This window comes from Saccopteryx bilineata, chromosome 7 (assembly GCF_036850765.1).
Source record: "Saccopteryx bilineata isolate mSacBil1 chromosome 7, mSacBil1_pri_phased_curated, whole genome shotgun sequence".
NCBI lineage: Eukaryota > Metazoa > Chordata > Mammalia > Chiroptera > Emballonuridae > Saccopteryx > Saccopteryx bilineata.
In genome coordinates this window covers 40890840-40915677 of record NC_089496.1, presented here as the reverse complement: position 1 = coordinate 40915677, position 24838 = coordinate 40890840, and the positions used below count along the sequence as shown (strand labels likewise).

The following is a 24838-nucleotide window of genomic DNA, read 5'->3' as shown; positions in this document are numbered from 1 at the left end:
TGCCCATCCTGGGCGGTCGCTCTGCCGAGACCAGAGCCACTCTAGCGCCTGAGGCAGAGGCCAAAGAGCCATCCCCAGCGCCCGGGCCATCTTTTGCTCCAATGGAGCCTTGGCTGCGGGAGGGGAAGAGAGAGGCAGAGAGGAAAGAGCGGGGGAGGGGTGGAGAAGCAGATGGGCGCCTCTCCTGTGTGCCCTGGCCGGGAATCGAACCCGGGACTTCCGCACGCCAGGCCGACGCTCTACCACTGAACCAACCAGCCAGGGTCGAAACCTAGCATTTCTGTGTATTGAAGAAATCCAGTTCTTTCTGTGTTCACAGTCTATGGGTGGAAAGCCACATACACCTGTTGGATAGATAGCTTCTTCTCTTCCTGGTTCAGCTGCAGTCCAGTCCCCAAAGTCAAGTGCGTTATACATACATAGTAAACTAATGAATATTGGGTTTTATCTTTTGGAAAAGTAAAAGCCTCTGCCCAGTGCCTGAAATTAGTCTTCTGTGACAATTACTGCATTATTCTGGGTTGTGGACAAAGGTTGAGTCCTTGTTCTTTTCCTTTCAGCACTGTTGATGAATATTCACCACAAAGGAAGGTAAGGCTGACCCCTCCCTGTCTGAAATGGGGTGGTTCGGTTGGGAGCCCTAGCCACTGCTCGTGAGCGCTGCCTGCTGCCCGCTGCCCACTGCCCGCTGCCCGGAGCAGGGCGGGGCGAGGCAGGAAGCCCGGGGCTGCAGCTCTTTGAGGCATTCCGGCTTCCCCTGTGCTGGTGCGGCCTCAACCTCAGCCCCGTGCCCTTGACTAGGCTTACATGCTGCACATCTTTGTGGTGCATTCTGGAGTTCCCCCAGTATCCCCAGAGTGACATAAATTTGAATGTCAAACATTGATGGGGGAAAAAAATTTATTCAGGCAAAATTCTTGAGTATAAGAGTCTGCCAGAGTATAAAAGCCTTATGAGAAAAGTTCTGCACTTGTCAGCCCAGCAGAAAGATGAACGTGTTCCCATTCACCTTGAGGGAGAGAATGGGAAATGAGGTGGCAGGCACAAGCTTTGTAGACGCTGCGGGGACCTATTTCCCATAAGAAAGGCATTGTACTACGGTGGGGGCTGAAACCATCTCCAAGTTGCTTTCTCCAACAGCAAGGTCGATACTCGAAAGGGGACCCGGTATCTTTCTCAGAAGAATGTGGGGGTGTCGGTAGTACCCAGATATCAGCATGTTGCAGGGAATACTCCTAGGGACGTTTAGCCTGGTGCCGGCCGTGGCCGAGGTCAGGGGTGTTGCTCGGACTCTCCGCCTCCTCATGCATTAACTGAGGCAACTCCCAGTTTATTCCTCTATGATTGGATGGGTGGGTTTCAGATTTAGAAAAAGAAGTTGGCTAGCTCTTTTGGAACATGTTGAAAACAGCTGTGGTTTTGCAAAGGGCAGGGATACATTCATCTATTGTTCTCTTTCTCCCTTCTCACAGAATAAAGCCCTTTTCCACCAATTCAGTCTTAAGGACAACTGGCTCCAGCACAGAGGAGCTGTGACTGAAACAGAGGAAAGTGAGTATGGTTTGAAGCCGGGTTTGGGGTAGGCGGAGCGGCTGTCAATCACTCTCCCTCCCCAGCAGGCAGCTGTCACACCCTTTAACTGAGCATGTTAGCTTCAATAATGATGGTTTTTCTTTTCTTGCTTTGGGCGTGACCATTTTCTTGTTCTGTGTAATAGTGTCCCAGGGACCAAGGACATTTTAAATTTGGGAAATAAGGAGACTGCAAAGAGCCTCCAGCATCCTGGGGAAGAGGCGCAGCATTGCCTGGCACGCGACCTTCCCCTGGGTCACCTGCTCCTTGGTTCTGCCAGCTCATTGCCTGGGACAAACTGGGAAGCCCACTGACGCCGAGGGGCAGGGGCACAGTTAGAGAAGAAACCGCTCAGAGAATAATGAAAGGAAGGAAGCGCTATCCAAACGCCTTCCAGGCCGGGCGTGTCCTTGGTCAGTGCCGGGCAGTGCCCAGAGGGCTCCTGACCCGCCTGGAAGAGCACTGCTCAGCGAGTAAAAGGGGAAACACTGTTCCAGCACCCTGGAGATGCTGACGTGATTTTCATTGGTAATATTTTATAAGGGAACAGAAAACGCTTTCCTCCTGTTTAGAAAAATGTTGAGTCAAATAGAGAGCCAGGAAATACAGCAATTAAAATGTCCACGCTGTTGTGACTCAGAGACTTTTTCTTTTAACTGGTCCTTCCATACATACTACAGTTCTAAGTGTGAGCATTTAACATTCGCTCAACTTCTTTTTTTTTTTTTTTTTTCATTTTTCTGAAGCTGGAAACAGGGAGAGACAGTCAGACAGACTCCCGCATGCGCCTGACCGGGATCCACCCGGCACGCCCACCAGGGGCGGTGCTCTTCCCACCAGGGGGCGATGCTCTGCCCATTATGGGCATCGCCATGTTGCGACCAGAGCCACTCTAGCGCCTGAGGCAGAGGCCACAGAGCCATCCCCAGCGCCCAGGCCATCTTTGCTCCAATGGAGCCTTGGCTGCGGGAGGGGAAGAGAGAGACAGAGAGGAAGGGGGGGGGGTGGAGAAGCAAATGGGCACTTCTCCTGTGTGCCCTGGCCGGGAATCGAACCCTGGTCCTCTGCACGCTAGGCCGAAGCTCTACCGCTGTCGCTCAACTTCTTGAACGCTTAATGCACTGTCACAAGGATTCTTTTCCTGTTCCACTGTTTGTATGAAATGCTACCCATGGGGTCCTGTTGTGTCCGACAGGTGGAAGAGCAAATGAAAGGATCTAACCTCCTCACTCCTCACTTGCTAACCTTCCTCACCTATTCGTCTCACAATTTAACTGTATAATGTTTCCAAGCTAAGTTTCAAAGACTCTGAGTCTTTCCAGGCCTCTGGCCTCTCTTTGTTTACAAGTTTGTTAAGCAAGCTGTAAACTTACATCACATTTAGTGGTTTGTGATAGATATATGAATTTACCAGAAATCCAACTGCCCTTTTTTGTTGTTCCACCTGGCTGCCTGACCTCACCCTTACTTACTGGACAATCACCCCTAAGGCAGAAAAGTTCCAGGAAGCTGGTCAACCTACCCCAAGAAGGAGCATTCCAGAAAGCTGAAATTCCAAAACTGTAAAAGGGAACATACCAGAACATTTGACTCAGTACCCCCTCAGGCTCTCCCAAACACTATAAAATTTGCCCCTAGTCTGTAACCGGTGCTCTTCTCCCCAGAGAAGTGCCCGGTAGGGCTCCTTTCTTCCTTTCAATAAAGCCTGTTACTCTGGTCTTTTCGGACTCCCATGGATTCCAACAGTTTGCATACTAGATCTTTGCCTTGCTCAAAAATTCTGTTTTTCTATGCAAGGAAAACAGCCTTTTGTCTCTTACAAGTCTGTTGACAACATATAAAACAGCTGCTGGTTAGATTCTCTTGCCTCAGTGACTCACACACCAAACCAAAAAGAAGACACCATCAGTGCCTCCTGGTGGCGTGTTTACTCTGAGGTTCGTACATGTTAACTCATAGTTGGTCTTTCCCTTTACTTGCATTTCTGTGAAAACTCCCCTGTATTTATTTTCATAGCGCCATTTAAATTTTACATGAAATTTCTCTAGGAGCTGTGCTCCTGTTTTTAATTTTATAATATAGAAGGGAAAAGATATCTCAGTATCATATTGTCCTTCTGTCTTTTCCAAAGAAGCTAGCACTTTATTGTTCAGGATAGCTGATCTAAGAAGCAAATAATGTGTAAAGCAGTTGATTGCTAGTAAAGCAGATTCTACTGTTAAATCACAAAGAAACATTTCTCCAGGACCTCTTCACCCAGCTAGTGATAATGTCCTTGTAATAATTATTAATGCCACAGACAATAAAAAGGAAATTAAAATGGCTAGAGATGTGACCTCTAGTTAGAAACTAAATTCACCACCTCCTTGATGGGGGAGAGCATCGTCCTTAAAAAAACAAAACAAAAAAAAACAAAAACAAAAAAACAAAAAACAAGAGAGGCTCAACACAAAACCATGGCAAATAACAGATTTTTAGAAAACTTATGAGAATTATAATAATGAAATGTGGTTGTTTTTTTATTTTATTTTTTTAGCGAGAGAGACAGAGAGAGGGACAGGTAAGGACAAATGGGAAGGTAGAGAGATGAGAAGCATCAGTTCTTCACTGTGGCACCTTAGTTGTTCATTGATTGCTTTTTCATATGTGCCTTGACCGGGGCCCCAGCCAAGCCAGCGACCATAGGGTCATGATCCCACACTCAAGCCAGCGACCCCACGCTCAAGCTGGGCGAGCCGTCACTCAAGCCAGCGACCGTGGGGCTTCTTACCCGGGTCCTCTGCTTCCCAGGCCCACACTCTGTCTCCACTGCGCCACCACCTGGTCAGGCCGAAATGCGGTGTTCTTGATTAGGCCACTGTGACTGTCCCGAAATGGGGTGCGAAGTAAAAATGTATGAGTCAGACATTTTAATATACTGCTTTTGGGAGAACTCAGTAACCCTCAGGGAAGGGACTCAGAGGTAATCTGTTCCACAGACTCCACTATGTTGTGTCAGACCACCTCCAACGCGGGCACACACTTGGGGTCTCCCATTACAGTGTGAGAAGCCTGAATCCTACTCAGGACTGCTCATCAGCTTCTAACATCTGTGTTTCTTGTGTGTGTGTGTGTATGTGTGCAAGCACACGTGTGTATGCTTATACCCTCAGGTGCCATGTGCATACATAAATAGGTAAATATGCTAATGAATGTGGAGGGTGCGTGCCTTGACTTAGAAAGACTTGTACCTCGCAGCCACCATCCTCTGTTTACTAAGCATGCTTCTGTCTTGTGCAGTTTTTTGCCACGTGTATATCACAGAGCACTCCTATGTCAGCGTGAAGGCCAGAGTTTCCAGTACAGCCCAGGAGATCCTGAAAGTTGTGGCCGAAAAGATCCAACATGCAGAGGAGGACCTGGCTCTGGTGGCCGTCACGTTCTCCGGGGGTAAATTATTCTCTGTCCTTGAATATTAATCTTTCACGGGATCCTCTCTGGGCGGAGAGAGTTGACATTTTTATGGCGTAAACGTGCAACTCGTCCCTTCTGGGTCCACAGCTGGATGACCACAGGAACAATGAGAAGTGGCCTACCAGAGGTGTTTCCATGACAACAGTTGAGTCCTGATGGATACTGAATTTCCTCCCATAGAACGGAAGAGAGAGCCATGCCCATGTTTTGAAATAGAGTAGAAAGCTTTTCATATTTTGTACTCCAGATAAGCCTTCTGTTTTCATATTTAGATTAACTTGGAAAATTGCTAAAGGCTGAAATTACTTTAAGAAGAAGAGAAGAAAGACAGCCTTGAACTAGTCATACCGCTGGCTGACAATTTTAATACTAAAAGACTCCCAACCAAAGGAAATACAAACTGTACAATAAGCGCAGAGCTCACAGGCCTGTTCCTTTAGGTGGATGTGGGGAGCAAGGCCTGGTGATAGCTCTTTCTCCTGCTGGGCCTTATTTATCCTCAGAGAATGGCTTATTGTCTGTTTTGAATAAGATCACACAGATTACAAGCTGACACTATTGATCTCTGCGACCTGCACACACCCCTCGTTTTCACCAGAGCCTGTCAGATTTCAGTGTCCTCTGGCCTCCTTTTCAGCTTACCGTCTTTATTTAATATCTCATTAACCCTGAGAAAAATACAAAGATGGTGCCTTAGCATCAGTCGTTGAAAAGTGGGAGGACTTCTGTGAACTCATCAGCCAACCATGGGGTGGGTGGGGGAGGGGGAGTAGGTAGATAACCCGCATGCATTTCTGTTTTCCTTTTGTTAGCATTTGAGAGTCAGGAAAAGGGTACCAGAATTTAACTTGACATCGGAGCAGTGTGTGACAGAGCACTGCTCCTGTTGCTTTGTAACTCAGAGCCAGGTAAAATGGTTCTACGGGCTAGTCAGCTACTTATACAAACAGATACAGCCCTTCTCTCCAGGCCTAATAAATGCAGGTGTCTCCTCCCTCTGCAGGGCCCTAACTGTGCCTGCTGTCAAAACATTATCTAGAGAAAAAGAAGTAAAAATTTAAGAAATATGTGGATCACATGAATTTTAATCAGAGAGCGGTTGAATTTTTAATACAATATTTCAGGCGTTCTAGATGGATACGATAACTGTATATTTAATTTGAAGTGACCAGAATTATTCAGTGATTTTAAACAATACTAAGTTTCATCAAAACCAACACATGCTCTCAAGACAGCAATACAGAAAGGAATCACCGGGTCCCCATTCAGACAGAAGGTGCTGGACAAGAAAGGGCCCTGGGCCACAGGAGAATCTGGAAATTAATGAGTGGCTCTTTTACTACTCAGTATCCATTTGATGGCCGTGAAATACCATTTTTACACTCTGTTAAGTTGGATTCATCAGGGTGGGCAGTGGCGTTTTAATGTGTATAGACATTGCTAATCATCACTAGAAATATCAGCTTCTCTCTGGAATTATCCCACAGATAGGAAATGGGCCATTATTTCCCATCAGTTAGTAGTTCCGTCCGCGGAGAACCTTTCTGTCTGCAGCTTAATATCCTCCAAACAATCATGAGTTATGAACGGGGCGGGGGGTGGGGGGGCTCAATGTATTCCTTGAACTAATTACATAATTTTCTTTTTTTTTTTTTCTTTTTTTTTGTATTTTTCTGAAGCTGGAAACAGGGAGAGATAGTCAGACAGACTCCTGCATGCGCCTGACCGGGATCCACCCAGCACGCCCACCAGGGGCAACGCTCTCCCCACCAGGGGGCAATGCTCTGCCCCTCTGGGGCGTTGCTCTGTTGCGACCAGACCCACTCTAGCACCTGAGGCAGAGGCCAAGGAGCCATCCCCAGCGCCCGGGCCATCTTTGCTCCAATGGAGCCTCGGCTGCGGAAGGGGAAGAGAGAGACAGAGAGGAAGGAGAGGGGGAGGGGTGGAGAAGCAGATGGGCGCTTCTCCTATGTGCCCTGGCCGGGAATCGAACCCGGGACTTCTGCACGCCAGGCCGACGCTCTACCACTGAGCCAACTGGCCAGGGCCTAATTACATAATTTTTAATAAATAATGTTTTAAACACTACTGCAAAATGAAATGACAATGAGGTCTACCGTGACTTTATTTTTGTCCCCAAAGAAGCTTAAATTTGGCAGTTTGCAAGGTTTTGTGGATTTCTCTGAAAAGACTGGAGGAACTATTATCCTCATAGCTTTCAGTAAGTTTTGAGCTATTTTGTGCTGAGGGTAGGTATATGTATATAGTAACAGCAACCTACCCAGTTATTCAGAGCTTAAAATTTTATCAGCTTACCAGCCTCAGTCTTTTACAGTGTAGTGATAAACCTGAAAATAAGGGAGGAAAATTTCTTAGCACGTAGAAAAATGGTCGGAACGCCATGGAATTTTATTCCATAGGAAGTATGGACTGGCTCTCATAAATTCGGATTTCAGGTACACATGGGCGCACAGAGCGTTGCAAGGAATTGTCGCCAAACAAAGAGGGAGGAGGTGGAAGGACTTCAGAGCCCGTCCGTGTGGGACCATTTACTATATACATGTCAACAGCCTGACATGACAGAACTATTGATCTTTATTTTGCTGGGCCATACAGAATATATTAGATTACCATTTGTGTACTCTGTATTAAGCAGAGCTGTTCAAAACAAAATTTGGCATTTTAACTGATTAGGTTACGTAGAAAAAGATGTGGAATATCGCATTTCCGAACCATGCTGAGTATCTGAAGGGCTGCTCTAGGGGAAGCTGATCATATTACAGTGGAATAGGCCCAAGTATTGCTTTAGTTGATTCCCATCTGCGTTTCACAGTCAGGAGGAGGACATTTCTCTGCTGTGGGACAGCAGAGCTCCAATGATAGTAGCAAAACGGTCAGAAGATTGGAACGATTTGCAATAAGGAAAATAAAATGGAAGAAGAATATGTGAAAATTCTCAGCTTCACTTGTAGTCAAGAAATACAAAACAAACCACAAATCTGTTTTTGGTTTCAGCAAAATAGCCAAAGTAATGATCAGTGTTAGTCAGTGTAAGAATTGGAAAGCAATTTGACAGTTTGAATAAAAAAAAATTTTTTTAAATATTCATTCCCTTTGACCCTGTAATTCCACTACTGGGAATCTATCTTGAGAAAAATCATCTATAAGCAGCCGAAGATTTATGCACAAGGATGTTGACTTCAGCAATACGTGTATTATGGCTGTATAATAATAAATCCCATTTATCAAGTCCCTGTTATGTGCCAGGCCCTGTGCTGGTATTTAGCATACATCTTACCATCTAGTTTATATGACAAAAAATTGGGAAGCATTAAGTGTTCAACAAAAGTAGAAAGAGTAAGTTGTAATATAATAGACTGTTATGTAACCAATTAGACATGACATATATAAATCATTCTGACAAATGGTTAAGGGCTTATAATAAAATCAGAATATAAAACTAGGTATGAAATAATTGCACATATGTATACATATATATGTATTCATAATATGTATGCATATGTATAAATAATTGCCACTGTATGTATACACACACCCGCACTCTTACGTAAAGATCAGAACAAAAATATACCCAGATGTTAACCAGCATTACCATCATATGGTTATCTTAGAGAGATGGAATTATGAGTGAATTTTACTTTCTCCCCTAAAATGTTCTGTGTTCCAAAGAATGACTAAATATTACCCCAAAACAATCATCAGTGGATTCCACTCTGTGGAAAATGAGCAGAAATGTTTACACTCCCACTGGTGTCGTTGTATAAAGTATACAAAACAAAATTAAATCTACTTTATGTCCTGTTTACTATAAAATTTTTTTCTTTGGCAAGGCTCACTCTTTACATATACCTTGTATACCTGCTGCTGTTCTTGTGTTTCTAATTACTCTTTTTGTTTGTTTGTTTTTAAATATAGGAAAGCATGAACTTCAGCCAAATGACTTGGCCATCTCCAAATCCCTGGAAGCATCTAGTCGGCTGCATGTCTACCGGAAGAACCTGGCTGACACTTTGGTGAGGACCTTTTGCCTTGTGCTGAAAACATACTGACCCCAAATGTCAGACTAGAAATACTTGTGTATGTTTCATAATGAATGTTAGAAAAATACATTGAACTATTTCCTCTTCCAGTCAATAATACCCATGTCAAGAAACACTGCTTTGGCAAACCAAAGACACACAACTTGAATTCTAAACCCTTCCTAAGCCAAACCCTGCTTCTCCCTGAGCCCCTGAAACAAGGGATTTGAGAGAAGTGACTCTCTCACCAATGGCATCTTAAGTCCACCTAAGTAGATGATTTGTTTTTTTGTTTCTGAAAAACTCAGTTTTATGGTTGCTTTCTGTTTGGTGGGTGCCATCGCCCATGAAAACCATTATCATCTGGACTCATGGTCCTAGTCTGTTTCGTGGAGTCGTGACGGAGCTGGATCAGTCTAGCTGGCTCGTGTTGTATATGTGATCGAGGACTGTATATAATACTCTGCGGGTCAACCGAAAATGCCTGTAATAAAATTTTTTCATGTAAAATTATCTATAGGGTATCAAGCTACCATAATATTAATTACTGTCAGTTTTGATACTTAGTACCGGACACATACGTGCTGAGTAGTTGACGTACATTGCCTCATTTAACATTCCTGATAACCCTGTGAAGTTTGGAGGGGCTGAGGAACTTACCCTAGCTTCCTACAACCAAGGAGAGGACAGTGGTAGGACCTCAGTCCGTGTGTACTTGCCCACTCCTCTCATTTGGCTGCGATGAGAGAAAAGAAGAGGGAAACCTCTGGTCTAACATGGGCCCTTTCTAGTTCTGAATGTCACTGGCCTTGTGTCTGTACGCGATGTCATTCGTCAGTGAAACAGGGCACCCTGGGTGCTACAGAACATCTCCACGTGAATAACAGGGTGGATTTCACTCTGCTCCTCCCCCTGAAGGAGGACAGTCTACTGTGGAGCTAGCTGCTCTGGGCTCTGGATGATGGAGGGAACCCGCCCTCCAATCACCTTCCCGCCCCCTCCCTCGTGCCACACAGACTTGTCACCCTGTGCCCTGGCATGCGGTCCCAGAGCTCACGGCCACCTGCATAAGAGAAGGCAGGCCTAGGTCAGTGTCTTAATGGAACAGATGGGCGCGACAAAGTCTGTTCCAAGCTGAGCCAGACACCTCCCTACCCGCGAATGTTTCCCCTGCCAACTTTGTACACCACCTGAAACTTCTCCATTAGACGCATAGCTTCAGGCATTTTGTCTCCCAAAATATTTCAGTTGAAATGGGACGTGGTAAGGAAAGACTGACATGAACCCACTAGCATTTACTATATTTGACTACAGATAATACGATAATATTCTTGGAAAGCAGGACCTAGGACCTTGCATGAATGGGATGGGGAAATACCTGTAGTGTTTCTTGGAGAGGGTGGTGGACAGCCTCAAATAACCAGAAGGCAGCACCAGGCTAAGGGCCTTATTTAGGGAGAAAGGGGGAGAGGTGAAGAGCCATGTGAAAATATCCTTCCACTTACTGGTGAGTGAACCTAGGGCGGTGTGACTTCCCAACTGGTGGCTCTCCCTTTGAACGTCTGCCGTGCAGTGTGGTGTCCATCCAGTCCACGTGAGACCACCCCTGGGAGACCTTGGCTTGTCCCCACCTCAACACCGCAGTGTTCGCTTGTCCGCCCTTACTGAGCTCCACTCTGGCTCCCACTCTGGGGACATGGGGACAGTTTGTACCCTGACTTTCCCTGAGCATGAAGGAAATCTGCAGAAAAGCTCTGTGGAGGCCTTTTGCCATTTCGGTTTTTTTGTTTTTTGTTTTTTGTTTGTTTGTTTTGTATTTTTCTGAAGTTGGAAACGGGGAGGCAGTCAGACAGACTCCCACATGCACCCGACCGGGATCCATCCGGCATGCCCACCAGGGGGCGATGCTCTGCCCATCTGGGGCGTTGCTCTGTTGCAACCAGAGCCATTCTAGCGCCTGAGGCAGAGGCCATGGAGCCATCCTCAGCGCCCGGGCCAACTTTGCTCCATTGGAGCCTTGGCTGGAGGAGGGGAAGAGAGAGACAGAGAAGAAGGAGAGGAGGAGGGGTGGAGAAGCAGATGGATGCTTCTCCTGTGTGCCCTGGCTGGGAATCAAACCTGGGACTCCTGCACGGCAGACCAACGCTCTACCACTGAGCCAACCGGCCAGGGCATTTCATTTTTAATTAGAAAAACTATTCATAAATGTAAGCATTCTAAAATCCAAATAATTTATGTTGCAGTTTAGAAACAGGTTAATTACTACTTGGAATCGTAACGAGCCCCTTCACCCTGCTGTGGCACTTCGTTTGCAAAGTCCCACTCTGTTTTCTTTTCTAAGTCATCAACTGTTTCAACATCATCAACTACTCACAGCCAATCCCTCAAGTAGGAGAAGTTATATGTTAATTTTAAAATACTAAATATTTTTAGAACATGCCAAATAATGGTGTAATACATTTAACAGTGACCATGGTTTTAACTTTGTGGTGGCATTTAATAACTTCATGTCATACTTTAAGGAAATGCTGTCACCAAACACATACCTATTTATATAGGGAAAGCAACTGATACTTAAAATAACTATTCACCATGGGGTAAAAACGAAGTACCTTTTATTTTTTCATTTCACATTTGTCCCCCCCCCCCCTTTCCACAGGCGTTTTAATAACGATGTGTAAAAGCGTGTCTGGGATGAGACTTGCTAAGCGTCTCTCCTGTAGAAGCCGTGTCTGTCTTTATTGAAGCGCACCGTGACATTTCTTCTGTTTGTTTTCCTGCCGGCACATTAATTCTGACCGGCAGCTCCGGTGGATTCAGGGCTTGCGCTTTCATTCCGCGGTCTGCCCCGGCGGAGTTTTGTAATCAGATCCGTGCGCGCACGTGTGCGGGTGGCAGGGCAGGCTCACTCATTGATCACATTCTGCTGCTTCCAAGGCTGTTTCCTAAATTGCCTGTAACTCAGCAGAGGTGAACAGACCCGGGAAAAGACTAAGTGCCCTCAGCCAAGATGGCTTCTCTAATCCGAGCCTCTATGCCGTTCTGTGGGCAGCCAGCTCGGCGCCAAACATGGGGAGTCACTGAGGATTCTTTTGCTTCTGTTGGTTTAGAACCCATTTGCAGAAAATGAGGAATCACAGCAAAGGCCGATGAGGATTTTGGGGATGAACACTTGGGATCTCGCTCTGGAATTAATGAATTTTGATTGGAGTCTCTTCAATTCAATTCATGAGGTAAGGAAGGAGTGGAAAGATCAAACAAAAGCTAGTGCTCTTTTAACTGTGAATTCTTTTTGAAGAAAATGCATGTGGCTAGGTTTTTCAAAGATCTATCATATGGTGATATCGTTATGCTAGAATACCATGGTCCAGAAAGATATTTGAAAGATTGACTCAGTCTTGGGAAAATTAAAATATATGGTCATGCTTTATTCGCTCTTAGTACAATCATATGTTCATAGAATGTAGTATAAGCATGTCATAATTAAATATATATATGTGTATATGTACACACACAACACACATATATGAAGCTCTAACAGAGTCTAAGGGCCATTTTGTATTTGATGCCATTCACACTGATATTTTTATTTCTCCTGTGAAGTTTAAATAGTTTTCAATACAATAATAATATTTATAATTACACCACACACAGTCATCCTTTTACTTAAGAACGTTCTATAAATATAGACTGTTCAGCAAGACTTCAAGTACTTTCTTGAAATTTTTGAGATAAATTTCAAATTTTTACATCCATCACCTTCTCCCTTGAGGACAGCTTACAACTTTTATAAAACAATAGATTATGGGCAAAATGCTACTGACCATTAGTGAATAAACTGAGCCAGTTGGAAAGGCTCACAGGAATCAGAAGATAGAAAATGTAACAACTCTCTGCAACCATATGTTGCATCTGCTTTGCCATTTAGTGAATGTTTTCATTATGAAACAGTCTTTCCTTCTGAAGAAGGAACTGGTGCCCAACATCATCCTTGAGCCTCACTTTCATTTTGGAATGCCTTTTCAATGCCCTCATATTTTTCTCATTAAATTTTCAACATGAGGATCTAAATTTGAGCAAGTAGTGAACTCATTCAAACTTAATGATTTGTGATGCTGGTGCTGTTAATAGAATGGGATTTGTCCCTGCTTATTATGCAATGGCAGAAGGAGAATTAATTCTGTAAAATACACGCACCTCCAGTTAGAAACAAACTTCTTCTATTGCTTTACATGGGATCAGTCTGTGTCTAGTAAATAGTTGTTGGTCTTACTCATTTTTTAAAATTTTGGACCTTGCCCTTTCTGTTTAAGATTTGATACTCTCAAATCAATGGCTCTCAAAGATTGGGTATCCAGCCCACCATTGTCAGAGCCTGCTGGAAACTTGTTCGAAATGGACATTTTTTGGCTCTAGCACAGGCGCACTGAATCAGAAACTCTGGTTGGGGGTTATTCACACTAAAATCTGAGAACTCTTGTCTGGAGAATCTGCCTGTGAGGATCTAATGTGCATCTGAACAAGTACTAGTAATAGTCTATTCGTTTACACTTGAACTTGCCAATGTAATAAGTTTAGAAAGTTTGGAGCTGATTCAGCTTGTGATCTAAATATTGAATGTCTTAGATTTTCATGTAAAGGCATTATATACGTTTGTGTGTGTGTGTGTGTGTGTGTGTGTGTGTGTGTGTGTGTGTATGGAGTCTAAATGAACATCATTTAATGAGGCATCTCTAAAACTAAAGATAAGTTGTTTCAATTTTAATCTAGTGTTACTTGTTATAATCTTGTAGCATATTATGATATGAGTGTGGCTACCAGAAATAGCTCTTAAAAATGGACTGAATTTTGTATCAACCTTACTTGTTGCTAACAATAAACACTGGCATGAATACCTTTTCTTTTAGCAAGAGCTGATCTATTTCACGTTCAGCAGACAGGGGAGTGGGGAGCACACGGTGAACCTCAGCCTTCTGCTGCAGAGGTGCAACGAGGTCCAGCTGTGGGTGGCCACAGAGATCCTGCTCTGCAGCCAGCTGGGCAAGCGCGTGCAGCTGGTGAAAAAGTTCATCAAAGTCGCCGCACAGTGAGTTTCTGCTGGAGAGAACGATTCCTCTCATCTCCTTGTGAGGGTTAATCCCCCCCCCCCTTGCGATGATAAGAAGGGTTTAATGTAAACATGTAATATATTGAGTTAAGTGACCAAATGATTGAAAGGGTCTGTTCATGAATATTTATGTTTTTGCATTTGAAGTGTTTATATGTTAAAGTAAATGTCAGAATGCCAGACTGAAGCACTCTGCTCTGTGCTCTAGAACCAATAAGCAGACAGCGCACACATATCCCAATCCTGCGGCTGAATTACAATGTGGCCAGTGAGCTGCAGAAGGCTGGGGAGATGGGGGAAGGTGAAAGAGAGGCTCAGAACCATTGAAAATCAGGTGCATTTGAGAACTGGGCCCTTGGCTCCTTGTAGCCCATGGTGTGAATTTACTCAGGCCTCAGCAGGCCCTGCACTGGCCAGGCCCTCCCGACTTCTGAGACTCGCCCGCTGGGCGCACCCCATGCAGCCACTCCGAATGGCCTTCTCTTTCCCCTGCACACCATCCTCCGAGCATGGGCACGTGTTGTCGCGTCTGCGAGGAATGGTTCCTTTTACACAGCAGGTTGCTGTCACTCTTGAAGACATAGGTCAAATGTTGCTTCCTTCCTGAAGACATCACTAATTTTCAAATGCAAGGTCAACTACTCCCTACCGGATCCCCCCTCCCACACCCACATTTTTTTTTCCTTTTTAGAAACTTCTTTAGTGTATTTATTGAACTTACCCATAGCTCTCTGGGCTATGTTAGCCTCCAGAGGACAGGGACCCGTTCTAATCAGTCATTGTACCCGAGTCCCTGGTACAGAATTTAGTAAATACCAGTGACTTGGTAAATGGTGGGTGAATGACATTTTATTAACTTGCTGGGAGCACTTTATCTGGGATGCTTCTCTGAAAACTGCACACAGACTGAACCGCGGGGGAGGAGACCCCAGAAACTGGCCATTTTGTTTACATAGACAAGAGATAAGGAGGTACCTGACTTGTTTGTGGGACTGGGCTGGAAGGAGAGACAGAGAAGCATCAATATTTCTTTTATGTTAAATGCTCCTTTTTAAAAAAAATTTTTTTTTGCTGGTACCTTTGGCCTGTGAAATACCTAAAAGTGAGGCTCTTTTGGATAAAAAAAAAATGTTCTTATAAACACCCGTTATTTGGAGAAATGGGACATTAATGTCCCAACGAGTAAAATGACACCACACCACTCTGTTCTCGGTATATGATTATATCTGTCCTCAGAGAAATGAAATCTGTTCAGATCTTCTCCAGAATCTTGAATTATTTACGGTACTGGTCTCTAACCCGAGCCCATGGACTAGAATGCCAATAGAAACACAGTTAAATTCTTTATAATCACAGTAGTAGGAATAACCCAGGGAAAACAATAATTTCCATGATCCTGAAGTGTTTTCCCTGCCTCAGGCATTCTATTTGCATATTCATGCTTCTCTTCCTTCTCACCATCCCCATCCCCCACCTCTGTGGGCAGAGTGGATTTTGTTCCCTCACGAAGACAAAGGAGTGTTTGCTAAACCGGAATGTTGAGTGTCAGGCAGTCTGGTCTTATCACGGAATGAATGAACCTTGGTGACAGAGGATTCCAGACGGGAATGGTATCCAATATTTGTACTGCACCAATTTGTCTTGTAGAGAAATCATGTCTCTCTGAGTCCCTTTTTCCTTTTTTTTACAGATTTAGATGTTAGTTACATGTGATTTTTTATTTTAAGCATGACTGAGAGATCTGGACCAGGAAACTTACTTATTGGGAGCTAAAAGATAAAATGATGATGATGATATATAAGATTCCACGTAGATAAATGATGCTGAAGGAAAAAGAAGAATAAACCTTCTTATCATGAATAAAAATGCCAATAGAAACACAGTTAAATTCTTTATAATCACAGTAGTAGGAATAACCAAGGGAAGACAATAATTTCCATGATCCTGAAGTGTTTTCCCTGCAAGCCTGTTTCCCCAAAAGTCTCGCTTTCAGGCCTAATAAATGCTGTCTGAATGGCTTGCTGTATACTAGGCATTTGGGAGATAGGCAGAATATGAAACTGAAATAGACCTGTCATGTAACCTTCAGGAACCCGTTGTCTAGTGGAGAATAACAGAACCAGTGAGGTCTCCATCAGAGATAAGGCAGGAGGACCAGGGGGTCAGGGAGAGCCTCCGACTGAGGTGCGTCTCGCACAGGGCTGGGGCAGTGCTCACTGATCACAAGAGCCCGGTGCTCAGATCGTGTCACCGAGAGATGGAGCTGATGCAGGTCTGTTCTGGCTGGTGTGAGCCTTCGGGGTGTGCTGAGACAGAAATGGTGCAAGGGAACTGAGTCATAGTCCTGATGCCTTCAGACAGGCACGATGCTCAGAAACAGGGGGATTTCTAAATCACAGACCAGGAAGTATCTTGTTTGTTTATTCATGGAATATGCCAAGCAGGGCGCACCCAGGAGAAGGTTGGCAGAAACCAGGTGAAGGGGCCAATTGGACTGACTTTCGGGTCCTCATGCCTACCAGCAAACCACAGGCAGAGTCAAAAGCCGCACAGGAAGACAGCACGAGGGACAGACCGTGTGCTGAGACTCAGCCGTGGGGGGCCCTCAGGACTGAGTTCACCCCAGACACTCTGGACACTAGGTGTGGAGGCAGCAGTGCCTGTCCAGGCCCCCTGTTAATGGGAATGGAACTCCCGAGCACTCCCAGGCGTGGTCCCTGGCACGACTTGGGCAGGATCCGTGCACGCGGCTGGCTGGGGCAGGCCACCTCAGCGGGACCTGCCCGGGGATAGCCGGCTGGGTCTGCTACAACTTTAACAGCCCAAACCATTTTCCTGGTTCAGAACTAGACACTCCTGCACACAGATTGTATGACCAGAAATCAATCGATATACAATAGTTCTGGGAGACAGAAGTTTTTAATGTGTCAAAAACTTTCCAAGTCATGACAGGTTTTGACCAATCATAGAATGAGTGGGAATCTTAAGATAATAACAAAATCATAAATATGGTCAAAAGTTTTATACACAAAGCTACTCACTGTAGCAATTTGTATTGAACTGAGTTGTACTGCTTGAACATAAATGTCAACAACAGGGCAATGAGTAAACAAATAATGAAATAAGCTTTTCATGAAATGTTACATAGCCATTGACGGAGATGGTGAAGAATCCATAGTGTATAATTTAACACAGTGTATAACTGACAGAGCAAGATGCAGATTCCGTCTGAGACGCTGAGGGGAGATATCAGGGAAGAAACGACATCTGACAGAAGCTACATCAATATACACGATTTTTTATGCATCCAGCTTACTGTTAAGCACTTTCATATTTTTTCATATTTAATTATCAAGTGAAGGTAACTTCTTCATTTTAAAGACTTGCCTCAGGGAAGTTGTTTTCTAATGCATCCCAGATAAAGGAGGATCTAGAATTCACAGGCTGTTCTGGCTGACCTGGAAGCCAACATCCCTCTGCCATACCAAACACCCATAGCTTTGGAAATTGGAGGAATTTTGACCAATTGACGCATGGTTGACATTATGCACAACAGATAACCTTGCAGAGTAAATGGAACTTAGTGGGACCTTATTTTGCATTATTTTATGTCCTTTTCTCTTTAAATGAGAAATATGGGACAGTATTCCCATAATATATGCCATATTTTAAATAGGTACATAATATAGTAGCCATTTTGTTGATAGCAAAGAAAGTACAGTATGTCTGAATATAATGGGAGGAGCAGCTTAAGCTGTGAGGTGAGGGGGTCTTATCTCAGAAAATAGCTTGCTAACAAAAGGAACAGGGCTAGAGAGCTAATATCATGAGAGGATGGTATATGTAAAGAAAGTTGAATTTAAGAATTTTCCACTGACTGCCTTACCAGGCGGTGGCACAGTAGATGAAGCATCGGACTGGGATGCAGAGGACCCAGTTCGAGACCCCAAGGTCGCCAGCTTGAGCACAGGCTTATCTGGTTTGAGCAAAGCTCACCAGCTTGGACCCAAGGTCGCTGGCTTGAGCAAGGGGTCACTCGGTCTGCTGAAGGCCCACGGTCAAGGCACATATGAGAAAGCAATCAATGAACAACTAAGGTGTCACAACGAAAAACTAATGATTGATGCTTCTCATTTCTCTCCGTTCCTGTCTGTCTATCCCTATCTATCCCTCTCTCTGACTCTGTCTCTGTAAAAAAAAAAAAAAAAAAAAAAAAAGTTTTCCACTGACTGTGTAAAGACATCCAAAATAGATTTTTTTAAAAGGAGGAAGTTTTTGAAGTGTGTGTGGGGGGGGTATCAAGAGCACAGATCTTCTTCTGATGGTGTGAGGATGAGCTACTGTCTTTGGATCAGTTCATTTCTATTACAAACAGTTTGAGGGCACAGCACCCCTCCCACCCGGCCCTCAAGGGAGTGGGAGGGAGGATGTAGAACAGAGTTCAGTCCTGCCCTTGAGGTTGAACCCTGTGGCCGAGGGGAGTATTTTCAGTTGTATCTTTTGTGATCATCTGGAAAAAGGATGTTGCCTCAAAGTGCCTTCTGCTTTCTTTTATGCCGTAGCTGCAAAGCCCAGAGAAACCTGAATTCTTTCTTTGCTATTGTGATGGGTCTCAACACTGCTTCTGTCAGCCGGCTGTCCCAGACCTGGGAGGTGAGCCTTGGGGGTCCTTGTGGAGAGGGGAGTAGGAGGGACAGATAAAACTGAATGGGAACCGGTCCAGCACAAAGCCTGTGTTTACAATGCATACATTGATTTAAATGGTTTAAATAAGTACTAGTGGGGGGGGGGGGAATGTCTAAAAATATGTCAAGTTGGTAGTGACTGTTTTGATCAAGTGGTCTTCAAAATGGTGTAATCTATGAAAGAGAAGAGAACTGTAAAATGTTTCCCAGCTAGAATTAGTCTTTCGCAGCTCTGCTCCTGTGGTGGCGTGGTTACATTTCCATGGTGATCCTTTCAAAAGCTCGCTTGCATGATGACGTGTCCAGAAGTCTGTTGGCTGAGATGCTAACGAATTAAGCTTCTAGGCCTTTCTCTGGCAAGGCCCCCTGGCAGGCAGTGTGTTCACCTGAGTGATGTCCATCTTTGTAAAATCTGAAAAAGTAATTTTGTATTCATTTGCTTAAAGAGGGCCTGCAAAATGCTGTAAGTTACCAGCCTCCCAAGTCTTGGCTTGGTCTCTGTTGGTGTATATGAGGAAGGCTGTTTAGGTTCGAAGATGGAGAGACCCACAAAAGTTAGCACAAGTTCTCAACCGTGGACCGGAAGGGTCTGCGTGGGAAGAACTGACAGCCAGACACGGATGTCAGGCCCTCTGCCTCTCCCAGGCCCCACCCCTTCTTTCCTTGGGATTCTGGTTTCCTTCCCCCTCTCCCCTACTGGCCGGCCGCTTCCCTCCGTGTGCCATCTCTCTACCTCCCCCCTTCTCCTTCACCACTAGGCCCTGTCCCTCCGGGCCCAGCCTGCTCGTGGTTCCCTTCGCTCTCCCAAGCCTCTCTCCGCAGCTCCCACCACTCACTGCTCCGTTCTGTCCGCGGTCCCCAGTGCCCCAGTGCGGACTCCTGCAAGAGAGAAGCTGAGAAGCCGACTCTTTCTTTTCTTACACTAGCTCTCGGCACGGGTCTCTGGGCAACTTCGGGACTCACTTTCTGTGAGTCCGGGAGACACTCTGATGCAATGCACTGCGGTGGGTGGCCTGCGGGTCAGGTGTCACGGCTCCTTCAAAAGGTTCAGAAGAAAGGAATGGTTAAGTAAACAAGACCAAGCGTGAACATCGTAGGATGAAAGAAGTGGACAGCAGACGCCCCAAGTGACCAGAGGAGACGGATGGCAAGGGCTAGGGGGGGAGTGGAATTTGAATTTAAAAAAAAAAAACACTGGAAAAGAAGCTTTGATTTACAAAAATTGGAAGGAGAAATTAAATTCAAACAACCATGCATTTCATGAGCATATTGACGGCCCACTTTGGGCAGGGCACTGTGTCTTCACCGTGGTGGAGAGGAAACGGCCGGCAGACAAGGGCGGGTGTGCCCTGGTGAGGGAGGTCTTGACCCATGCCCAGTCGGACCAAGAGGAGCACGTAGAGAGGCTCGTTCCTTCCTCACGGGAGCTGAGAAGACTCCAAAGAGGAGTTCTGAGGAGCAGAGTCTTAGAGGCCAAGTTGGGAGTTGCAGGAGGATTGGGGTGGGCACCCCAAGCACAGGTGACCACAGGAGCCCCAGGCCTGGTGACAGGTGAGCACACCATCTCAAATAGGCAATATGGGAGGAGAAGATTTGAAGGAGCTGGAAGAGAGGTCAGCAAACTTGGCAGGTAATGGGCCAGCTAGTAAGTGTTAGGCTGGGCGGGCTCTTACTTCAGTGACTCAACTCGGCCACTGCAGTGCAAGAGCAACCACAATTATTATGTCAACGAATGGGCGTGGCATTGTTCCAATAAAACTTTATTTACAAAAGCAGGTGGTAAGCCACTTTCAGCCCCTGGCTGACCCTGAAGCTGATCAGTTGGGCTCTGAATTTGAGGTGCCCGTGGGGCATTCGTGTGGAATGCCCAACAAACTAATGCCCACAGCAGGTGGCTGTGTTTTATCTTTTCTCATTTGGTTTCCCCTGCCTGCGTGAATATAGGTGTGTTTATGTAACAGTAGTTTCCAGACAGATTTAACTGCCTGTTTGCTGTGACAAACGATGTCCAGATTCTGAATTATCAAATTGAAAAGCCTATTCCTAAATAACGTCGAAGTCTAATCCCACAAATACCTTCCAGAAACATTGTTGCTAGTGTTACTAGCCAGAATTGGTCAGCACCAGCCACAGAGCGGGCACTTTCTCAGCGTCTTCTCCGTATCAGTCCGCGAGCCTGGAGACTGAGGGCAAAGCGCACCGCCAGGAGGAGGGGCGGGATTCAGAGTCAGACTGTCTTCTCTCTCCGCTGCCGCGTGAGAGGCGCCCAGCTTTGACTTAACCGCGTTAAAGGCGGGCTGGAAAATTCCAGGCTCTTCCCTGGGCCTGAATTTTTATTTGGGAAAGTGGAGTATCCTCCTTCCTTTCACATGCCCCCTACCGGTGTGGTTGATCTTTATAATTCAGGAATTCCACCTATTAAAGAGCAGGCTCCGCCCTCTCGGGGTTTCATAGCCTTTCACTGTATGTATATAGCCCTCTACTGTGAAACCTGGTCCCATCATTGACACAAAAAATGCCAGGTCACCTTATCATTCCCAGTCAACAACACTTATAAGAAGATGAGAGCATCCATCAAAGGTAGGATAGGGACTGAAATCCAAGTTTTTATTTAAAAAAAAAAAAAAAGAAATCACCAGTGTTTGGAATGTCTGACCAGCTAGATTCCGGCTGTGTGGCTGTTAGGTATGGTAAACTGTTTTTAGGCACCTTCCCGAGGAATGTCTCATTACGGGATGATGGACATTGCATCGCGAGAAGCAGTCAGGGCAGACCCAGATGACAGATACATGTATGTTCAGCAGTGTGGCCCGTGTAAGCGCAGCTTAATGAAAACTCCCCTGGTCGCCTCTCAAAATAACTGACTTCTTTGACTTTCTCTTTTTTGTTTGTTTGTTTTTTAGAAAATCCCTGGGAAGTTTAAGAAACTTTTCTCTGAACTTGAAAGTTTAACGGTAAGTAGTTGAGCCTGGGGGTGGGGGCGGGGAGACTTAACTCTTCAGATTAGTTGCTGGTGTCCAGTCTCCTGGATCCCAGCGCGGGGGACCCACACCCCGTCAGGGCAGGGAGCTCCGACAAGTTCAGCTGTACATGAAAACGCAGCTCTACTTCTTGCAGAGCGAAGCGAGCTTGCATTTAGTGCTGCTGCTTCTCTGTGGAAAAATTCAGTGAGATGAGACTGGCCCTTTTGGTCTGACTTTTAGAAAGCAGGTCTTTAAGTATAGTCCATTTCAAAGCCTGTGAAATTAATTGGTATAAATTTCATGGGCAGACAGCGCCTTCTGCATCGTTCTCTTCTCCTTCTTACCTTTTCTTGGGTTCCGTGACAAAATGTGTAATTCCCTTTCAGAGCGCCATACAACAGTGTTCTCTCATTTCCTCCACATTGTCTGTGCGTTACGAGGGCAGTTTTTCTTTGTGGTGTCCCTAACAAAAGACATCGGGGTTTCCGCCTGACAGAAATTATGCAGAGGAAACTGTACTTAAAGAACCCGATTTGAGGAAAATAATAGGGCAATCAAAAGGTGCCTCTCTTTTCCAGTCACTTTGCGTTATTGTAAACCAATAAGTGGGCTTTTTCATTCATCGCCTAGATTCCCTGCCCTAATTTAGTGAGTTTATTCTCCTAGGAAACCTTTATCTACCTGGTCCTTAGGGAGGACCTCTCAATACCTAAAGCATGTTCAAATTGTACCGCAGAAATGGATTTAGAATTGTTTCTACACACATTGATTTTTTTTCTTTCTCTTTGTCATCCGCTTGGTCCACAGGACCCTTCCCTGAACCACAAAGCCTACCGAGATGCGTTCAAAAAGATGAAGCCGCCCAAGATCCCTTTCATGCCCTTATTGCTTAAAGGTAATGATTTCTTTTCATCTTTTCTGCTATGTATTCAATAATTTCATCTTCCAGAACTGTATCACTGTAACTGTAGAGGACAAAAAAAGAGAGAGAGAGAGAGAGAGAAAGAGGACTCAGTTTACTTCTTTAAAGTAATTTTGACATTCAGACCTAAAGGTGCTTGCTTGGGATTGTTTTGCAAATACTCAGTTATTCCTGAGAAACCTAAAATATTGAGCTGGACCTGAGAAGACATCAAAGCGTTTTCTCTAGACTCACAAAATTTGGCCCTGGACACTTTTGTGTTTTTACTTTACCTTGCTTCTAAGGGCTGTTTTATGTCCTGTGAGTTCACGATCCACTTCATTTAGCCAAGAATAGGCTGGTATAAAGAACCCAAATGGTGACGGATCAATCAAACACCACGTCGGCAACTTAAGTTTCCGAGCCGCAGCCCGCAGCCTGCCGCTGCGTGGGAAATACTTCTGGCCGAGAGGGTCCTTTCTTCTCCCCAGGAGTGGGATCCTTTTGGGAAAGAACGTGACAGCTCCAAGCTACTGCACTGACTTCTCTATGGAGCAGCAAATCATCCCTCATGAAACGTGTTAGTTAAATTTACTAATGAGATCTCAGTGGTCTCCTTCCAGCCCAGGGAATTCACAAAGGGGAAGTTCGTTTTAATCTGACCTGCACACCTGACATTCAGTCTGTAGCCTACCTGTGTGCTTTCCTGAGAAAGGGGATTTGGTCCTTTGTCTTGGCCATGCAGAAATACTCTCGTATATAACCTCTGCTCTTCAGAGGCGTGTAACCTGGGTTGGGTCAGGTCCCCACGACTGGGCTCACAAATGTGATTCTGGAAACGAGTTACCCAGGCACCAGATCGCTGGTTGGCCTGGTCATCCCCATCCCCCTCCCCCTTCCCTACCCCCCCCCTTTCGCCCACCCCACTGGCAGCGAAGCCTGTATCCCCTCTCCGGCTGCCCTCAAGAACAACCAGAGCTCAGAATTACGGAGTGGCTGCACACTCCTGCTGCCACTCATTTAGTCTTCATCTAACACAAAGCAGGAGCCTCCATGAAGCAATAAAACCCGTAATGTATGAGGACAGTCGGGAGGCGGCCAGGTGCTTTGCCCAAGCTGAAAAGACTCTGAGAACTGTAAATGGATGAATGACATAAGGAGAGGGTGTCATCTCGAAATAATTGAGAAGTTTATTCGAGTCTACATATTATATTTATTTCCTTTTAAGATAAAGTCTATTCAGGCTGATGATTTTTATTTGCAAAAATAAAACACCTTCAACTGGGGAGCAGGGTGGCAGGTGGGAGGTGACACGTAGAATCATTCCGTCACAAATAGGAAAACAGAGTATGAGGGCAGATCCTAGGAAGGAACTGAATTTGGGAGTTCAAATTGCTGAAACAAATATCTTTAAGGTAATGAGACATTAGCTGACAATGCCCCTTTAACTTAATTAGATATGAGCAAGGCTTTCTGCTGTATATTAGTGACTTTTCCTCAAAAAATACTCAGTGCAGTGAAGTGTCTCACACTTACATCTTAGCTTGGATGCAATTTTCTGCTCTGCTGAGTTGATCTGGATCTCTTTGTTGGCAGCAGAACAAATTTCCTTTTCTTTTTCTACTGATTGTACTTTCACTCATTTGCAAATTAGTGAAAAGGTAAATTAAACACTTTTTTTAGCATTTTTCTTGAGTTTAAATAAACACCTATTTTTCCTTTACCTTAAGTTTTTTTGTGTGTGACAGAGACAGACAGAGGGACAGATAGGGACAGACAGACAGGAAGGGAGAGAGATGAGAAGCATCAATTCTTTGTTGTAGCACCTTAGTTGTTCATTGATTGATTTCTCATATGTGCCTTGACCAGGGGGCTACAGCAGACCGAGTGACCCCTTGCTCATGCCAGCGACCTTGGGCTCAAGCCAGCGACCTTGGGCTCAAGCCAACAATCCCACGCTCAAGCTGGCAACCTGGGGATTTTGAACCTGGGTCCCCTGCTTCCCAGGTTGACGCTCTGTTCACTTCGCCACCACCTGGTCAGGCGGAACCAACTTCTTAATGAAACTACCCCCTCCACTTCCTACTTTGGGTTCCTTTCTATGAGAAAAATAAGAC

The 24838-nt window shown here is 45.1% G+C and overlaps 1 protein-coding gene across 3 annotated transcripts in view; it reads left to right on the top strand.

Annotated features, from left to right (window-relative positions):
- Nucleotides 1–24838, top strand: part of RAPGEF5 (Rap guanine nucleotide exchange factor 5) — a 225046-nt gene that overhangs the window by 185748 nt on the left and 14460 nt on the right. For all 3 annotated transcript variants that reach the window (XM_066239513.1, XM_066239511.1, XM_066239514.1), the window contains exons 15-23: nucleotides 561–591; nucleotides 1473–1551; nucleotides 4852–5001; nucleotides 8962–9059; nucleotides 12176–12298; nucleotides 13973–14151; nucleotides 18735–18825; nucleotides 21761–21811; nucleotides 22628–22715. In XM_066239513.1, coding sequence (XP_066095610.1) covers nucleotides 561–591; nucleotides 1473–1551; nucleotides 4852–5001; nucleotides 8962–9059; nucleotides 12176–12298; nucleotides 13973–14151; nucleotides 18735–18825; nucleotides 21761–21811; nucleotides 22628–22715 — 890 coding nt within the window. The remainder of the gene's footprint in view (nucleotides 1–560; nucleotides 592–1472; nucleotides 1552–4851; nucleotides 5002–8961; nucleotides 9060–12175; nucleotides 12299–13972; nucleotides 14152–18734; nucleotides 18826–21760; nucleotides 21812–22627; nucleotides 22716–24838) is intronic.